This window comes from Suricata suricatta, chromosome 16, assembly GCF_006229205.1.
Source record: "Suricata suricatta isolate VVHF042 chromosome 16, meerkat_22Aug2017_6uvM2_HiC, whole genome shotgun sequence".
Lineage (NCBI taxonomy): Eukaryota > Metazoa > Chordata > Mammalia > Carnivora > Herpestidae > Suricata > Suricata suricatta.
This window is the reverse complement of record NC_043715.1, coordinates 27,356,688-27,372,415: the sequence shown is the minus strand read 5'-3', so window position 1 is coordinate 27,372,415 and position 15,728 is coordinate 27,356,688. Positions and strand designations below refer to the sequence as shown.

Genomic DNA, 15,728 nt, shown 5'->3' with positions numbered 1-15,728 from the left:
CAGGGGGCAATGTGGAGCCGTTAAGACATTTTAGATTGGAGTGGAGTGGATGTGACCATACTTGGGGGCCACATAGTGTATCAGGAGGTGACTGCTGTGTAACAAACCACCCAAAGCTTGAAACAACAGCCATCTATTTGGCTCATGGGTGTGTGGGGCACCCAGGAGTTTCCACAGACCTGGCCGGCCTCAGCTGATCCTGGCGGGGCTCACCCAAGTGTCTGCAGCTGTGGTGGGCTGGAGGCCCCTGGCCTACCATAGCCTCTGCTGGGATGGCCCCCCTCTGTGTGGTGCCTCACTCTGGCAGGCTGGCTTGGGCTTGGTCACATGGCAGTCACGTGGGCTCAAGAGAGTGTGTGCACACGTGCCAGGCCTCTTGAAACATCGCTTCTGCCATATTTTGTTGTCAACGCCAGTGAAGGGGCCAGCCCGGACTCAGTTACTGAGTGGAGCTGCAAAATCAGAAGGCAAAGGGTGCGGATAGCCCGGAGAACAAGGGCAGGGAGGCTAGTTAGGAATCTTTCACCAGCCCAGGTGAGAGGCAAGGGACAGAAGCTTTGCAGACAGTGCTATGCGCGCGGAGTTTTCGGAGCGCTTCTGAGGTGCCCGGAACTGGATTCGTTCCGTTGGTGGCTGGGGAGACCACCAGGGCCTGGAAACATTTAATCTCAGTTTGAAGTAGCAGAGACTTAAGGAACTCCTACGCAAGCTGCCCCTGCACAGTTAGGACTCTGGAGGCTGCAAGAGACCAGTCTGAATGCTGCCCTTGGATGTGTCAGCCCAGGCAGAGTCACCCCGCTGGGGACGGGGCTGGGAGTCTCCGCCCCCTTACCGCCCCGGGATCCAGCCCTCTGGCTATATGGACGTTGCCCACTAGAGGGCAGCAGAGAACCGCCAATCAAATGGGTGCCTTTGGCAGGAACTCACAGGACAAGCCCAGAATAGGATTTCTGAAGTGTCCGGTTTAGGAAGGAAGGATTGCTTTGCATTTGCGGACTCCAGCTCTAGAGCCCGACAGCTAAAGTCCACGTCCAAGCCGTGTCACCAGGGTGGGCTTCCTAGGTGTGGGACCCCTGCCTTCACTCATGACTCTGGGCTCCTGGTGGCTTCAATCCCCTGCAGTCTCCATCTTGAAATTCCTAATAATGTTTTAAATAAATAATTATTTTTATTTTGCACAGAGAATTATGTACGTGATCCTATCTGTCACTTACTAGTTGAGTTTTCTTGGGCTTGTGTGAACTTCCGTGGGGTTGATAGCAAGTACTCGACTCAAAGCGTAGCTGTGAAGATTATCTGAATTAATATGAAAAGTACATTATTATGAAGACACATAATAAATATCCAATAACGTTTAGTTACTGTTGTTATTATAGGATTTAAAGGTATGATCATTAGATGCCTGAAGGTTGACGCCCACTAACACCTTGTAAGGAGCCACCTGACTACCATCTGTCAGCCTGTCCGTCTACTCTCATTGCCTGGGAAGGAGTACGGGTTTTTTTTTTCAATCTTCAGGAACCTGGGAACTCCCCTTTATTCTCTGGCTCATGCATCCCACCATCCATCCAGGGACATATTCAGAACACACATACTGTGCAGGGCCCAGGGGACTTGTCCAAAGGATCCTGCCTGTGCGAGTCAAGGTCAGTGGTTCTCCACTCTGGCTGCACAACAGCTAACCATAGGGAGCTTTTAAAAAAAAAAATCCCAGGGCTCCTGGGTGGCTCAGTCGGGTAAGCATCTGACTTCGGCTCAAGTCATGATCTCACAGTCCGTGGGTTCAAGCGCCGTGTCGGGCTCTGTGCTGACAGCTCAGAGCCTGGAGGCTGCTCAGATTCTGTGTCTCCTCCCTCTCTCTCTGCCCCTCCCCCACTCGCTCTCTGCTCTGTCTCTCAAAATAAAATAAAGACATTTAAAAAACACAAAAAAACAAAATCCTGCTCTCCAGGACCCTCCCCGGCCGCAGGAGTGAGAATCAGGATGAGGCCTGGGCAGCGGCATTTTTTAAAAAGCCACTCAGGTGATTCTAATGGGCAGCTAGCACAGATATGCTGCTGATAAATCCTGAAGTGGCCCAGGCTATAGGAGGGGCTCAGAGAAGTTGCTGGAAGCAATGGCCTCAGGGAACGGCCCGGGAGGGTGCTGTGTACATTGGAGAAAAACTGCGGATCTCTGGAAGGGCCAGTAGGGGCCACAGGCGAGTGCCACAGCGTGACCACGGCACCTCCCTTCTCTGTCACTGCAGGTACATATGTAGACTGCAGCTCCACGCGGACAAGAGGGACCTTGCATTCGGGCCACCCCACATCCCGTTGTTGGAAGTTGTTGGGGGCCCAGAGACGTGGGGCGGAGGCAGCCCCCAGGGCCATGCCATCCTCACCGGAGGCAACTTCCAGACAACCATGCCACCTCATTCATCCTTGTCTCTCTGAGCCCGAGACACAGACAGTGACATGGTCTCCAAGAGAACATTTATTCCCAAAATTGGCCACAACAGCCCCTTCCTGGCCTCTGCCCTCCCCCTCCAGACACATTCCCAGCCTCCTCCAATAAGATCCCTCTTTGGCTCATAAACACCTTCTATAGAATACCCCAGACTGGGCTCCACGTCCAGCCGGGCCACCCATTCACAGTTCAAAGTGCTCTGTGTGTGGTGGCATTTTTGCTACCCCCTTGGCCAGGAGCTCGGTCCAGAAAGCCACTTCCTTGTCTTTCAGCTTCTGGGCTGGCTGAGTGGTGGCTCCAATCTGCAGGTACACTTCCTTCTGGTCATATGCGGGCCAAGAGGGCAGCCCTTCCCCATTGGGGTTCCTAGGAACAGAATCAGATGAGAATCGCCCAAAGCGACTGTGGGGCCCCAACAGCACTTTGAGATTGGCAGGACTTCTTGGTTTCATTTCCACCGAGAGGCTCCCTCACCTCCAGAGGCAGGGAGCTCACCAAGTCCTAGGCAGCCCGTCCCCTTTTAGAGAACTCTCACTGCTCATTGTCAGGGCTACAGGGCTGGGAGCTCCCTTTCCAAGAAAACGCGCCCGCCCACCCCAACCCTGCTCCATCTCTGCCGCCAGCCTCACCCAGTCCGAGCAAAGTTGGCCCAAAATTTCATCACCATCTTGCTGAGTCCGATCTCCTCTTCTGAGGCACCTTCTGTGGGGAGGAAGAAAAAAAGCCTTTGCTACTCAAAGCATGGTTTATGGCCAGCAGCACGGGGCAGCTTGTTAGGAATACAGTGTCTGAACCCCTGCTCCAGACTGGCTGTGTCAGAATCTGCACTTCAGGGATCTGGGTAGTTTGTGTCCACTTTAAGCTTGGGCGTTACTGATCAGCATTCCGGGGCTGCAGTCAGACATGACTGCCTCTCCTCACCTATCAAGGTCCCCAGGGCCACACCCAGGGTGTCCACTGCAGAGACCCCACCTCAGGGCTGCTCCCATCTGGGCCTTTGCTCAGTCTCCTTCACCCACCCACGTTCTCATAGAATCTGAAAAATCATTGATGTGCAGTCACCCGAGCAGGAAATGTGTCAGTTACAAACAGCCCTGAGGTGGGCCACACACAAGTCACCTGTGACTGCTCACAGGGAAGACATTAGAGATATTTGTGAAAGGTGCCTGGGTGGCTCCATCAGTTAAGCTTCCGACTTCAGCTCAGGTCATGATCTCACAGGTTGTGAGTTCGAGCCCGGCGTCAGGCTCTGTGTTGACAGCTCAGAACCTGGAGCCTGCTTCAGATTCTGTGTCTCCCTCTCTTTCTGCCCCTCCCCTGCTCTCTCTCTCTCTCTCTCTCTCTCTGAAAAATAAATAAACATTAAAAAAAATAATAAAGTATTATATATGTTATCAAATATATTAAGTTGAGAAAGTTGGGAATCTTCGGTAGACACATGGTTGGATAGACAGACACACACATGCACATTAGCCCCGATTCAAGGTCAACACCAAATTCTAACCTTTCTCTCACAGTGGGAAGTGAGTGGTGACATTCTAGCCCTTGAGCAGGGCCCTGCAGGTGGCCCGCCACGTGTTTTATTGATGCCCAGGCCTGAATTCTCAGAGAACAAATGGGGGCGCATGGCTGCATCTTCTCCAGCAGATGTGTCAGGGCAAGAGAAGGGTTGGAATCGTCATAGTTCAGCCCTACTCTGATGCATTTGGGGAAGTAAGGCCCAGAGAGAAGGGGGACCTTGGCCCATGGCCACCACACTGAGACGTGAACCCGGATCTTCTAACTGCCCAAGTTTGCAATCACCGAAGGGCCATTACCTTTTAAAAATGGCATCCCGAAGACGGAGAAGAGCTCATCCCCGTGGTCCCCGGCCACCGTCTTGGGCTTCGAGTCCAGCGAGAAGCTTGGATGATACTGGAACTCATACATGTAGGTGGGGGCTCCGCCGTCTGGGAAGACACGGGTTCGTGCACAGGTCATTTCCCCAGATGCGCTCCCGGAGGCGCCAAGGGGGGCCCTGAGCACTCAGGAAATCGGTGGCACACCTGAGCCCTAGGCGCACAACAACAGCATCATTAATAGCTACCTGTCCGGAGAGCCACCTGTGTGCCGGCCACCGTGCGGCCGGGCAGAAAACCCGCATAGCAGAGAGGCAGAGCTTTGGAGAAGCTCTGTGATTGGCCTAAAAATGCACAGTGGGAGGAGATGAGAACTGGCTTCAGGCTGGATATTTGTTGAATGAATCAATGAATGAAGATTGAATGAGTGAAATGTTGAGATTGTGAGTAAGTCCATCCAAGACAATTATCACTTTAGGGGCCTTGGGCCAAAACACACAGACCCCGTGGCCTGCTGATGGGCTCACACGCAAGAATATCTCTATACAGTTTACGCTACGGTTTTTCATTGAAAATACGCTGGTTTGGATCCTTCTGGAGACTCTCTGCAGCCCAACAGGTGCCTTTTATTCTGCCCGGTTCGCAGAGTTCCCAGGGCTCTTCTCACCTAACTTCCAGGGGAGAGTGACGCAGACCCTAGGTGCTGGTCAACAGCCCAGGCTCACACAGACGCCGGGGAAGGCCCCGTCTGTCTCCTGGGTCTCAGGATAACGGAAAACTCAGCGTTTTCTATTGCTCCGTCACCTCGTATCTAGTTTGCTGCTGGGCCCCGGGCAGTGGCAGAAGAGAGAAGGGCTCTGAGGGAGGGCAAAGGCGGCCCTCTCCTGCTTTCCTGGCCCCCACTCTCAGTACCCCCTCTCCAAGCCCCCAGAAGTGTCCATCTTCCTGCGGATGGCTTCATTCAGAGCGCCTTCCGCCTAGGGTGGTGCATGGACCTAGCACTTTGCCTGGACCCTAGCGCCCACAGCACAGTGACTGTCGGGGAAGAGTTGGGTCCCCATTCTGGCCGGAGGAGAAATTACACAGCTTTTTCCCCCTTTGGGTGCCGTTACAAACTTGGAAAGTGCAGAAGAAAGGAAAATGAACAAAAGGATCACTTATAATCCTACCACCACTTGAAGACCCCTCTTCAATGGGCAGATAGGGTAATATGCCATTTTGTAATATACTGTAATCATGTCTCCATATCATTAAATATTTGTCTCAAAATGACTCAACAATATACGCCATCCCCATGGGAGGATGTAGAGCAATTTTTTGGAACGCCTCCCTGACCTCCATCGCTGCACCCTAGATGTAGCAAGAGGTGTTTTCTGGGAGAAGCAACATGTCTGTGGTTCCAAATTCCATGTGTTAAGTAGCTGCTTCAAGGTCAAGAGCAGAACTCGCGGAGAGAAGCGGCTGTAATTTCTCTCCACCACCGGGGAGGTTTAGAAAGGAGTTCCTCGGGCCACAGAGCAAAGACCTTCCGTGAGTGAGAGAAATTCTTGGGGCGCCAGCCAGCGGCACAAAAGAGAATTCTCCTTTTCGCTCTCTCTTTTTTGTTTTTTAACTTTCTGCCTAAAACCAAGGGGAGGTATAAAATTCCTGCAAGCACAATACAAGTTTTCAAAGGAAAGTAGGGCACAGATTAGGGTAATAGGACAATAGGAGAAGCAGAGAGAAAGACAGAGTTGGTCATCTGTGTTTGTCATTAAAACAGGGAGATGGTCTCTTTATCTTTTGCAGGGAAGACCTTGTGAAATTGGCTGCCCTATTTCTTTATTTTTTAATCGGAGTTTTGCAAGTGAGAGAATTAAGAAATCCCAGCCATACACTGGGAAGCAATTTCACATGTATCAAGAACTTTAAAATACTCTTATGGCCCCACTTGGGAATCTCACTTCATTAAAAAAATTTTTTTGAATCTTTATTTATTTTTGAGAGAGAGAGAGAGACAGAGCACAAGCAGGAAAGGAATGGAAAAAGAGGGCGACACAGAATCTGAAGCAGGCTCCAGGCTCTGGGCTGTCAGCACAGAGCCCAATGTGGGGCTTGAACTCACAAACCACGAGATTATAGCCTGAGTCAAAGTCAAATGCTTAACCAACTGAGCCACCCAGGTGGCCCAGGAACTTCACTTCTAATAACCAATCCTAAGCAAATTATTAGAGACTTGGTTAAAAATTTCTGCACATAAGATTTCTGAGCATAATGGGTTTTTTCTTGCATCACAACATAAGCAGCCAGACTAAATATCCAATAGGACATGAATACTAAAGTAAATTTTGATGCATCATTCTGTGAAATGGTGGATGTTTTTGAACATAAAATAGCGTTCTGTGAACAAAAATATGACATATGATATCAAGTTAATTTCTAAATTATATGTAAGACCTGGAAAGATTATTTGAAGAAAATACATTAAAAATGTATAGCAGGGGAGCCTGGAAGGCTCAGTTGGTCGGGTTTCCAACTTCAGCTCAGGTCATAATCTTGAGGTCCGTGAGTTCGAGCCCTGTGTCAGGCTCTATGCTGACAGCTCAGAGCCTGGAGCCTGTTTCAGCTTCTGTGTCTCTTTCTCTCTCTGCCCCTCCCTTGCTCTGTTCTGTCTCTCTCTGTCTCAAAATAAAAATAAATGCTAAAAAATTGTTTAAAAAGAATGTATAACAGATGTTTCTAGGTGGAGGAATTTAGAGTAATATATAATTCCTTCTTCATGTGTTTCCATATCTTCAAAACTTTCTACAAGTGTAGGATATTAATTTTATATTCAGAAAAGTTCTTTTTGTGTGTTGAAAAGAGATCGAGACAAATACAAAATGAAAGAACAACATTGATAAAATCTGTGTAGCCCTGGCCAAAAGATCCCGAATTCAAAGTCATGGGATGGCAGATAAAAATCACAAGCCCAGTATGTCTGGACCAGCAGACGAAACAGAATAGAATGCCCCAAGCAGGCATGCATCCAGAGGCAAGACCAAGGTTATGAAAGAGCTAATCTGGCCCCAGGCAGCCCCTGGCTGAAGGTTCCTCAAGACCCCCAGGTGGAGGAAGCAGTAACTAGCCCCTGTAGCTCACTATACGGAGGCCTTGGGAACAGGGTAGGTCAGCTCTAGTTGCTTTTCTTTTAAATCATGACTGGAAAGTCCTGAATTTTAAAACCCCTCCAGCATGGTTAGAGAGAGAGATCTGTGTCAAGAAGAATTTCCTGGCTTGCAGATGAGGTGAAGGAAGGGTCCTGTGAGAACCTCATAGAGATGCCCAGAAGGGATGGCTCCTCTCCAGATGAGCCCATCCATCCCTGGATCCACCCCGCAGCCTTGGATCCGTGCTGGAGGGCCCTGGGGCACACCCAGCACCCACTGGGATGGACAGAAGCCAACTGTAGACATGGACACTCTCTAGAACACCTGCCCCACACCTCCTGTTGCTCACTTCTGTGTGTGTGTGTGTGTGTGTGTGTGTGTGTGTGTGTGTGTGTTGGTCCTAAACAAGCCTCCTGATTATATGCTTGGTTTCAGTCTACCCCCAGCTCTTCTACCAGTTAACAAACTAGTTTGCAGCTAGCTCTGACCTTGGAAACCTTCAAAGACATATCTTCTAAGACCCGCCTCTGGCTCCACAGATCACCATAACTTGAGGGGAGGGGTCCCTGTGGCAGGTGCTGGTGGTGCCTCACCTCATCTCCAGCTTCTGGGCATGCCAGCCTGACCTCCCTCTCAGGCATCCGTAGCCTGAGGTCTTCGGTCATCGAGGCACCACACTCCCCAGATGTGCAGAAGGCGAGAGCTCCAGGGAATTCCCAGCCCCTTGGGAAGAGCCTTCAACTCATGACTCATGAAAGTGGGAGAATGAATCCCTCCTCCCACTTGCCACTCACACAGAATAACCCTGAGACATGACCGGAGACGTGATAGCTCCAGGTGTCCAGGGAAATCTGATTGGCTTCCTTCTCCTTCCGGTGCCCCTTCCCCCTCCTCTATTGGTGTTCTCTGGAATCACCTCCCAAATAAGCTACTTGCATTCAGGGTCTTTTCTCAGAGCTGGCTTCTGGCAGACCCAAAGTTAGACAGTGCTCCATCCCCAGCCACATGGAATTGGCCTTGGAGGCCTGACCATGGGCGGTTTCCACATATCTATCTATGCTGAGCAGCCAGTAGGACAGTGAAGCCAGTGGGCTCGATGTCCCTCTCCTGTCCAACCTCTGCGACTCACCTCTGTGGTATCGAGCCACAGTCACAGCTGGGACACCAAACAGCAAATCTCCCATCATGTTCAAGAACAGGTCTTTCTTTTTGACTGGGTCATCGGTGCCTCCCAAATACTTCTCAATGGCCAGTGGAATCAAGTCCTCAGGGATGCCCTGAAATAGAGCAGAAGAAAAGTGGCTGCCACCCCCATCCCAGGGAGCAACGCAGAAAATGACTTGCGTGAATGCTAAATCTCTCCAGCATCATGCAACCACAGCTACCCTGCGTGGTGAGGTGGGAAAGGCAGAAAACTGGGGGCAGAACCCTCCAGCCCCAGTCTTTATCCTGCCATTGAATTGTTCAGCTATTTGGGGCAAGGTTCTGCCCCTCCTTGGGTCTCAGCCAGTTCCCATGGTTCCCCAGACTCTTACAACAACGGGGTAAGACTTCCACAAGAGTGACATGGCCGTCTTCTGGTCCAGCTTGCCTTCAGAGAGCGGGTAACCCATGAACTGTTAAAATAACAGTAACACAGAGTGAATCATCAAGAATTAGCAGGAAGACTTACCGACCAACCAAAGGTCACTCTGTCGTGACTTGACAAGCATGGATCCTTGACGAGTTGGGTAAAATCAGTGAAACAAGAGACACGCAGGGCAGGATTAAGTCTGGCTAGTGTTGAAGCAGAGGACTCAGACACCAAGAACACAGACCTCATAAATACCCCCACCTGTCTGAGATGACCAAGGAAGGCTAAAATCCCGCCTATGGCTTTGGTCTGTCAGTGACCTCTGAAATTGCTGTGCTCCATCTAAAGTTCCACAGTTTGGCCATAGAACTTGACCAAACTCTAGCTTGACTGCCAGTGCTTAAGATCTTATCCCTAGGATGATCCCAGTGTGGGTTAGCGGGCTCCTGGCTGCTAAGGGAATTTATCACTGATTCTGGCCAAAACCTGGTGATAAGGTGGTAGGTCCCTCAACCCCCTTTTAGAGTGGCTACTCTAGAAAGCTTGCAATTACAATCCCTCCTCTGCCCTTTGAGATGTAAATCTCCCACCCAAAGCTGTGTCCTCCAGGGCCTTCCAGCCACCTCTTGAAAGGCAGACATGCGGCCACTACTCTGCCACTACGTCTCCTTTCTCTCTCCCTGCGACTCCAGTGGGCACCTTGCTGCAGCCGGAACACCACTGCCTCTGGACAGAGAGACAGAAATCTGTTTCTGGATAAACGCCACTTAACAAATCGAGGTGGCCCAGTCCCAGGGACACCCCCCTCTGTGCCCCTGTCACACCCCCACAGTGCCTTTCCCTTGCCATGCCTAGGCCTTCAAATAGGCTCCAGTCTTTTGTTGCAGGGGCCGAAGCAGCTCACACTGGTCTCTCCTTCCTGCTGTGGGCATAGAACTGAATTAAGACCTGTCCTCACCACTTCACCTTGAGTCAGCTGTGTTTATCTCTGACAGAGGGAAAGCAGTTCTGATTCCTAGAACTTTCATCCCAGAGGGAGCAAGCTCCTCTGACTGCCCCAGTTAGATGATCAAGAAAAAGAGCAGGTGTGGGATTTACGGAGGAGCAGGGGAAGCACCAGCCCATGGGGAGGGGCCGCAGGGGCTCAGTCCATCCCTCTCCCAGCCTCGGTCTGCCCATCTGCCCAGTGATTTTTCTCTACAGACCCTTCCGGCACCCGCACTGCAGGATGCTTAGATTGGAAGACTGCATGTTTGGGGAGGGGGTCCCCAGGGGGCCGTGGGGCCATCCTAGAGAAGCTCCCCAACAGAAATGTCCTCGCCCCCCATGGAAATGTGAGGGGGACAGCTGCCCTGGATTGGGAGGGGGGCCTCGAGAAGGAGGAGATGGGAGGACTGATGTGATGGGCGGGGAGGGGAGCCTAGGGCGACCCCACATTCTCACCATTGGAAGAATCCAGCCAAACTCTTGCTTGTTGATTCCGATGATAAAGGGAACAGAGCTGAATTTCTTTTCAGCCAGAATCTCTTCGGGCGTCTTTGGTAGCACCACTCCATCCACCATGATGGGCAGGAAGGGATGGCTCTGGGGGGAGGGTATCATGGGGTCTGGGCTTCCAGTCTCGAGGCCACACCCACGTCCCCCTCTCCACCTGTCAGAGCCGGAAGCCAGCAGTCCACACCTGCATGGCCACTGGTGGTGGCCACAGAACTCAGGCCCCTAACAAAGGGGGCCGAGCACACGTGACCCCAGAGAGTGGACCGTGGACTCGGAACCAGCGGTGGTAAGTCCAAGTGGGGTAAAACTCACCCAAACTGAAATACGTGCATACGTATCTCTACATATTTCCATAGATTCATATATATACAAATATACATTAAATTTATTAAATATATAAACATGAGTTTATATTTTTAATATTAAAACCTATAAGCATATACATTTTATATAAATATATAAAATATATCTCAATTTGCAGTGTACATTTGCCTGTGTGGGTCAATTTTGTTATCTGTGGTGGTTCAGTTTCTATAAAGCCACAGTGAGCTCTGAACCAGCAGATGCGGGGCCCCTGCTGGTGGGAAACACGAGGTCAAGTTCCTGCAACCATCGGGCCACGTTTTCCCAACTCCGTTTTCCGTGTGCTTAAAGACACTTAATGGAATATGCATTGCTTCCAAGTAACGGATTATATGTAGTATTTATTTCTAATAAAACACCAGCTGAGAAGGCCTCACCATCTTCCCGGGCCCTCGGGCATGTGACTGGAACTTCCTGGCCCTTCAGCCTCATGAACGTGTTGTTAGGCTTTCTTGCCCATGGCCATCTCCTAAAACCACGAATGTAGCCGATTTCCCACAACTTCCGTCACATACTAGATGTTATGTTAGCACTTTCCCAAGCAGCCTCACAGACGGATTGGTACGTTGGCCCTTCCTGTTCCTGGATGCGCCTTATTGACCCCTTACTGCTGAACTCACAGCCCACAGCACAGTCAGCCGCCCCAATCGGAGCTGATCTAACCCAGGAAGGTGCTTCACAGCCTTGAATGAGCCCTCAGGAGCAGGCCCCCTCGGGGAACAGCGGAACCATCAACAGCAAGCACAGAAATGCGGGAAATGTGGCACTAAGTAGACAGGGAGAAGGCCACGGGTCATTAGTCTGACACCCACCGTCACTCGGGCTTCCTGTCACTCCGTGTCCAGGAATGACAGTAAAAAGTGTCAGGAGTATCAATTTGGGGGTCACACATTTATTTTAGTGAGTAGGTGAATTCACAAATACAGAATTCACAATTAATAGGAATTGATTGTATTTATCTGTCCATATTTGATGAAACACAAGCTGCTATTGATAAATAGTTCGCTTCGAGGAGGTAGTGAGCTCTCCATCACTCAAGATGCCTAAACGGAAACCTGATTCCTTTTTAGAGAGGAAAAGCATGAATGAAAGCATCAGGCATGGGCTCGCATTACACTGAAAATGTCTCCATTTTCGGTGTTACCCTTGATGATGATCAGTTATACGGGCACAGAGGTGGCAGCCCCTGCTGCACGTCACCAGCCAGGCAGCTGGCTCTGGGCATGGTGATACTGGGTATTTGGCCACAGTTTTTATCAAGAGAGTGGGTTTTGGAGCCTGACTACCTGGACTTGAACCATGGCCCTGCCACTTCCTGGCTGGTAACTCAGGAACGTTATTTCATCCGTCTGTGCTTCGGTTTTGTCATCCGTGAGACGTGTCGGGACTGAACCCAGGCAGAATGCCCAGCAGGGCGCCTGGTCACGGAGGCAGCTCAATACAGACATGTTCTGAAGGGATGACTACATGGGGGGAGGGCATTTGTCTCATAAGAAGGGTCAGCCTTTTCAGAAGGAAGTGACATGCCCTGACCTGTGTTCACAAGGGTCATCTGCAGCACTGGGGGACAAGGGTGGTGGGGAAGCAGACGTGGACAACAATCAAAGTAAGGAGAGGGACAGCGGGGCCCTGATCTGATCAAGGTGGCATCCCGTGGAGTCTGACGAACAAGCAAGACCAAGAACGATACTATCACTTCCAAGTGGCTGCCCTGGGCTGGCCTCAGGCATTCCCAGGCTCAGGTCAAAATCCCGGGGGCGAAGCTGCACCCCCTCTTTCTCTTCTGCCCCACATCCTATCCATTAGCAACTCCAACCAGCCATGACTTGAAAAATATCCAGATGCCACCCTACCGTCTCACCACTCCTCTGCTCTGGGCCCGGCCCAGGCTTCCATGACCTCTGGCCTCGACTATGGCAGCCTCCCAGCCGGCCCCCCTTGGACTGCCTACCCTTCGCTACCATCCATTTCAATGCAGCAAAAAGAGCCGTTTTGTCAAACCCAAGGTGACGTCACTCCTCTGTTTAAATCGCTCCCAAGACTTCCCCATCTCACTTGAAATCAAAATCAAATTCCTTTAAAGGGACCACCCCCACCTCCCTTTCCTTTCTGGCTTCAAGCCTGTTCTTTCCTCCTACTCCTTCCACACCAGCCACACTGGCCTCCTGCCTCAGGACCTTTGCAGTTACCGTTCCCTCTGCCTCCGACACTCTCCCTCCAGTTTTCCTAACAGCTGCCTTCCTCTCCACCTCCAGAGGTTGGCGCGGAGGTCACCTGCTTGTTGAGCCTTCCCTGACTCTGCGATGCAGATTCAAACCACAATCTATCCCCATTTCTCACCCTCACTCCAAGACTGCAGAGGATTGTATCTGTTTTTGCCCATTCCATTGCTGTTTCCCCAGCTCATCAATCAGGTCCTTTCACGCAGGAAATGCTAATTAAATCTTTGCTGAATGAATGAATGAACCTCCTTGAATCCTCAGAGCACCTTTTAAAATAGGCGCTAAGATCTCCAGGGGGAGCACAGGGCTGTACATGCTGCAGTTAATGCCTCAGAACCTGTCACGGTGGTGCACGGTAGGAGAGGAGGAGGCCGGAGTTCAGGTGTGGTGGGAGGGGGGCGGGGTCCCCTCAGGACTGAGATTCTCAGCCCGTTCCGGAAGGCCCTGCAGACAGAGTAGCTAATCAACCCCGCAGCCTCCTGGGAAAGACGGGGGCTCCTCAGCGAAGGCTCCTGCAGAAACGCCTCATCCAGCTATCTCTGCCACCCCTTGTGGAAGTTTCTAGTCCCGGCCCTCTCCTGAGGGGCCTTTTTGGGAGCCGGAAATGTAAACAAGAAGTGGGCGGTAGGCTGGGGCCAGGGAGCTCTGGGCTGGGAATCAGGAGAACCCATTCCAGTCCACCTCGCTGTGTTACCCACACAGGCCACTGCCCCTCTCTGAGCCCCAACAATGTAAACACAAGGAGTTACCAAGAGGCCGCAAGGGAGGGTTCATTCATTCATATTTGACTAGAGCTTAAAGGTGTCAAGAGTTAAAACTTGTAATCAAGAAACCAAAAGTGCTTACCTCTCTGGGGTCTCCGTATAAATCAATAGTGAAAAATTTCTGTGAAGACAAAGGCAGAGAGTGTGGATGAGAAAGCTTCTAGGGACAAAAGCCATGAGAGGTGAGCCAAAGGTGTCAGGTTCTCCCTCCTGGTGCCGCCTTGGCTGGCCCAAGAGGAAGTGGGCTGGACACTGGCTCCACTGAGCAGGGCCCCGGGTGTAGGATGGGAGGCGGGAGGGGAGCACTGGGGGAAACTGCCCTGACCTCCTTCCCTTTCCCCTGCTTGTTCCCTCACACAACACTACCCCTTTGGGGGACCTCCTTCTTTCCCACTCTCACTCCACAAACCTGGGCATCTGGATGCGACCTGGGTGCCCCATCTCCCCTACCAGAGATTAGTTCAGGAATGGGCACAGGTCCAGGTTACTCCAATAAACTTTACCCCCGCCCCAAACTTTTGCTGGCATTATTGTGAAAGTTTCTAAATGGATAGGAATGTAAGTCTAGATGCTGTTGCCATCTTTAACCTCCTCAAGGGACAAACTTGCTTGAGAGGGAGAAAAAAAAAGCTGAAGAATAAGGCAGGTATATTCTTAATAATATCATATGTGCATCTGGATCCAGCCATGCCTGACACCATGTATTCCTGAACGGTGGTTTAGTTTTCAGTAGTTTCATGAAGATTTTGTGACAACACATTTCCTTTTCCACTCAAGGCACTCTGAGAGGAGTCTCTTCTTGTATCAGAAAGTCCTGACTTACACAAGCTCACTGAAATTCACCCCACGTGAACTTCACTGAAAAACACCCCTCCTCGGCATTGCTGAATATTTGCTACACTGTAGCCAACAGGCAAGTGACAGTAAGGGGTTCTTTATTATGAGCTGTAGCCTGACCAGTCAGGATGTGTGTGTGTGTACGCAGGTCTGTGGGCATGTGTATGTGTGTCTGTGTGCGTGCGTGCATGTGTGTGTGTGTGTGTGTGTGTGTGTGTGTGTGTGTGTGTGTGTGTTTTGGGAAGATACTCCACACCATCTCAGAAAGATAACATGGGCTGTTAAGTCTCTGGATTTTCTCAAAATCACCAAGTCTCTCCTTATAAGCTAGATCTTCTTAAGTCAGTGGAGAATTGCTGAAATAAATCTACCTCTTTCCAATGGTAGTGCTTTTATTCTTTAAATGCAATGGTCACCATATTTAAGCCTAAGAAACCAAGATCCAAGCCCCAAGGCCATGCTGGAGTCAAGCCAGGAAATAAAATGGAGTCCAGTGCCAGAGACCTAGCCCTAGGGGTCCAGGAATTTCCTCAGAGGCTGAGGGTCCAGATGAGAGTTGAGGGGCTCAGGCTACTCCATAGCTCACATTCATACCCTTCCCCCACAGAGGGAATAGTTCCCCTTGGGCCTACGTGTTGTATTCTCTGGGTGTCCTTGTGATGACACAGTGTCATAGCCATGCATCAGTCCTCAAATGTCCCTCCTCTGCGAAGCATCCCTGCTCTTATGAATGTTTCCTCATAAGCAAGGACTGTATCTGATTAATGTTCGCATCACCCATCCAATTACCCCTGTCCATACACCTAGGAGGAATGGATGGAGAGATGGATGAATGGATGTAGATGATGGATGGAATGGGTCAGTACATGGTGTATAAGTGAGTCAGTTGGATTGGTAGATAGATGAACAATAACTAGGTGAGGGATTTTGGATAGATTTTGGATAGTTGAATGATCGGTGAAGATACCTGGTGGATGGGTAATGTAGAGATGACTGAAATGAATGCAAGTTATGGATGGATTGATATTAAACTGATAAAAAATATTGACGAATTGGAC

General features: G+C 50.5%; 1 protein-coding gene across 1 annotated transcript in view; it reads right to left on the bottom strand.

Moving 5' to 3' along the window:
* Window positions 1-2,457: 2,457 nt before the first annotated feature.
* Window positions 2,458-15,728, bottom strand: part of CES1 (carboxylesterase 1) — a 67,735-nt gene continuing 54,464 nt past the window's right edge. The window contains 7 exon segments of the mRNA XM_029925817.1: window positions 2,458-2,814; window positions 3,078-3,150; window positions 4,266-4,397; window positions 8,544-8,691; window positions 8,950-9,030; window positions 10,431-10,571; window positions 13,916-13,954. Of these exon segments, the coding sequence (XP_029781677.1) occupies window positions 2,631-2,814; window positions 3,078-3,150; window positions 4,266-4,397; window positions 8,544-8,691; window positions 8,950-9,030; window positions 10,431-10,571; window positions 13,916-13,954 (798 nt within the window). The 3' untranslated portion in view covers window positions 2,458-2,630.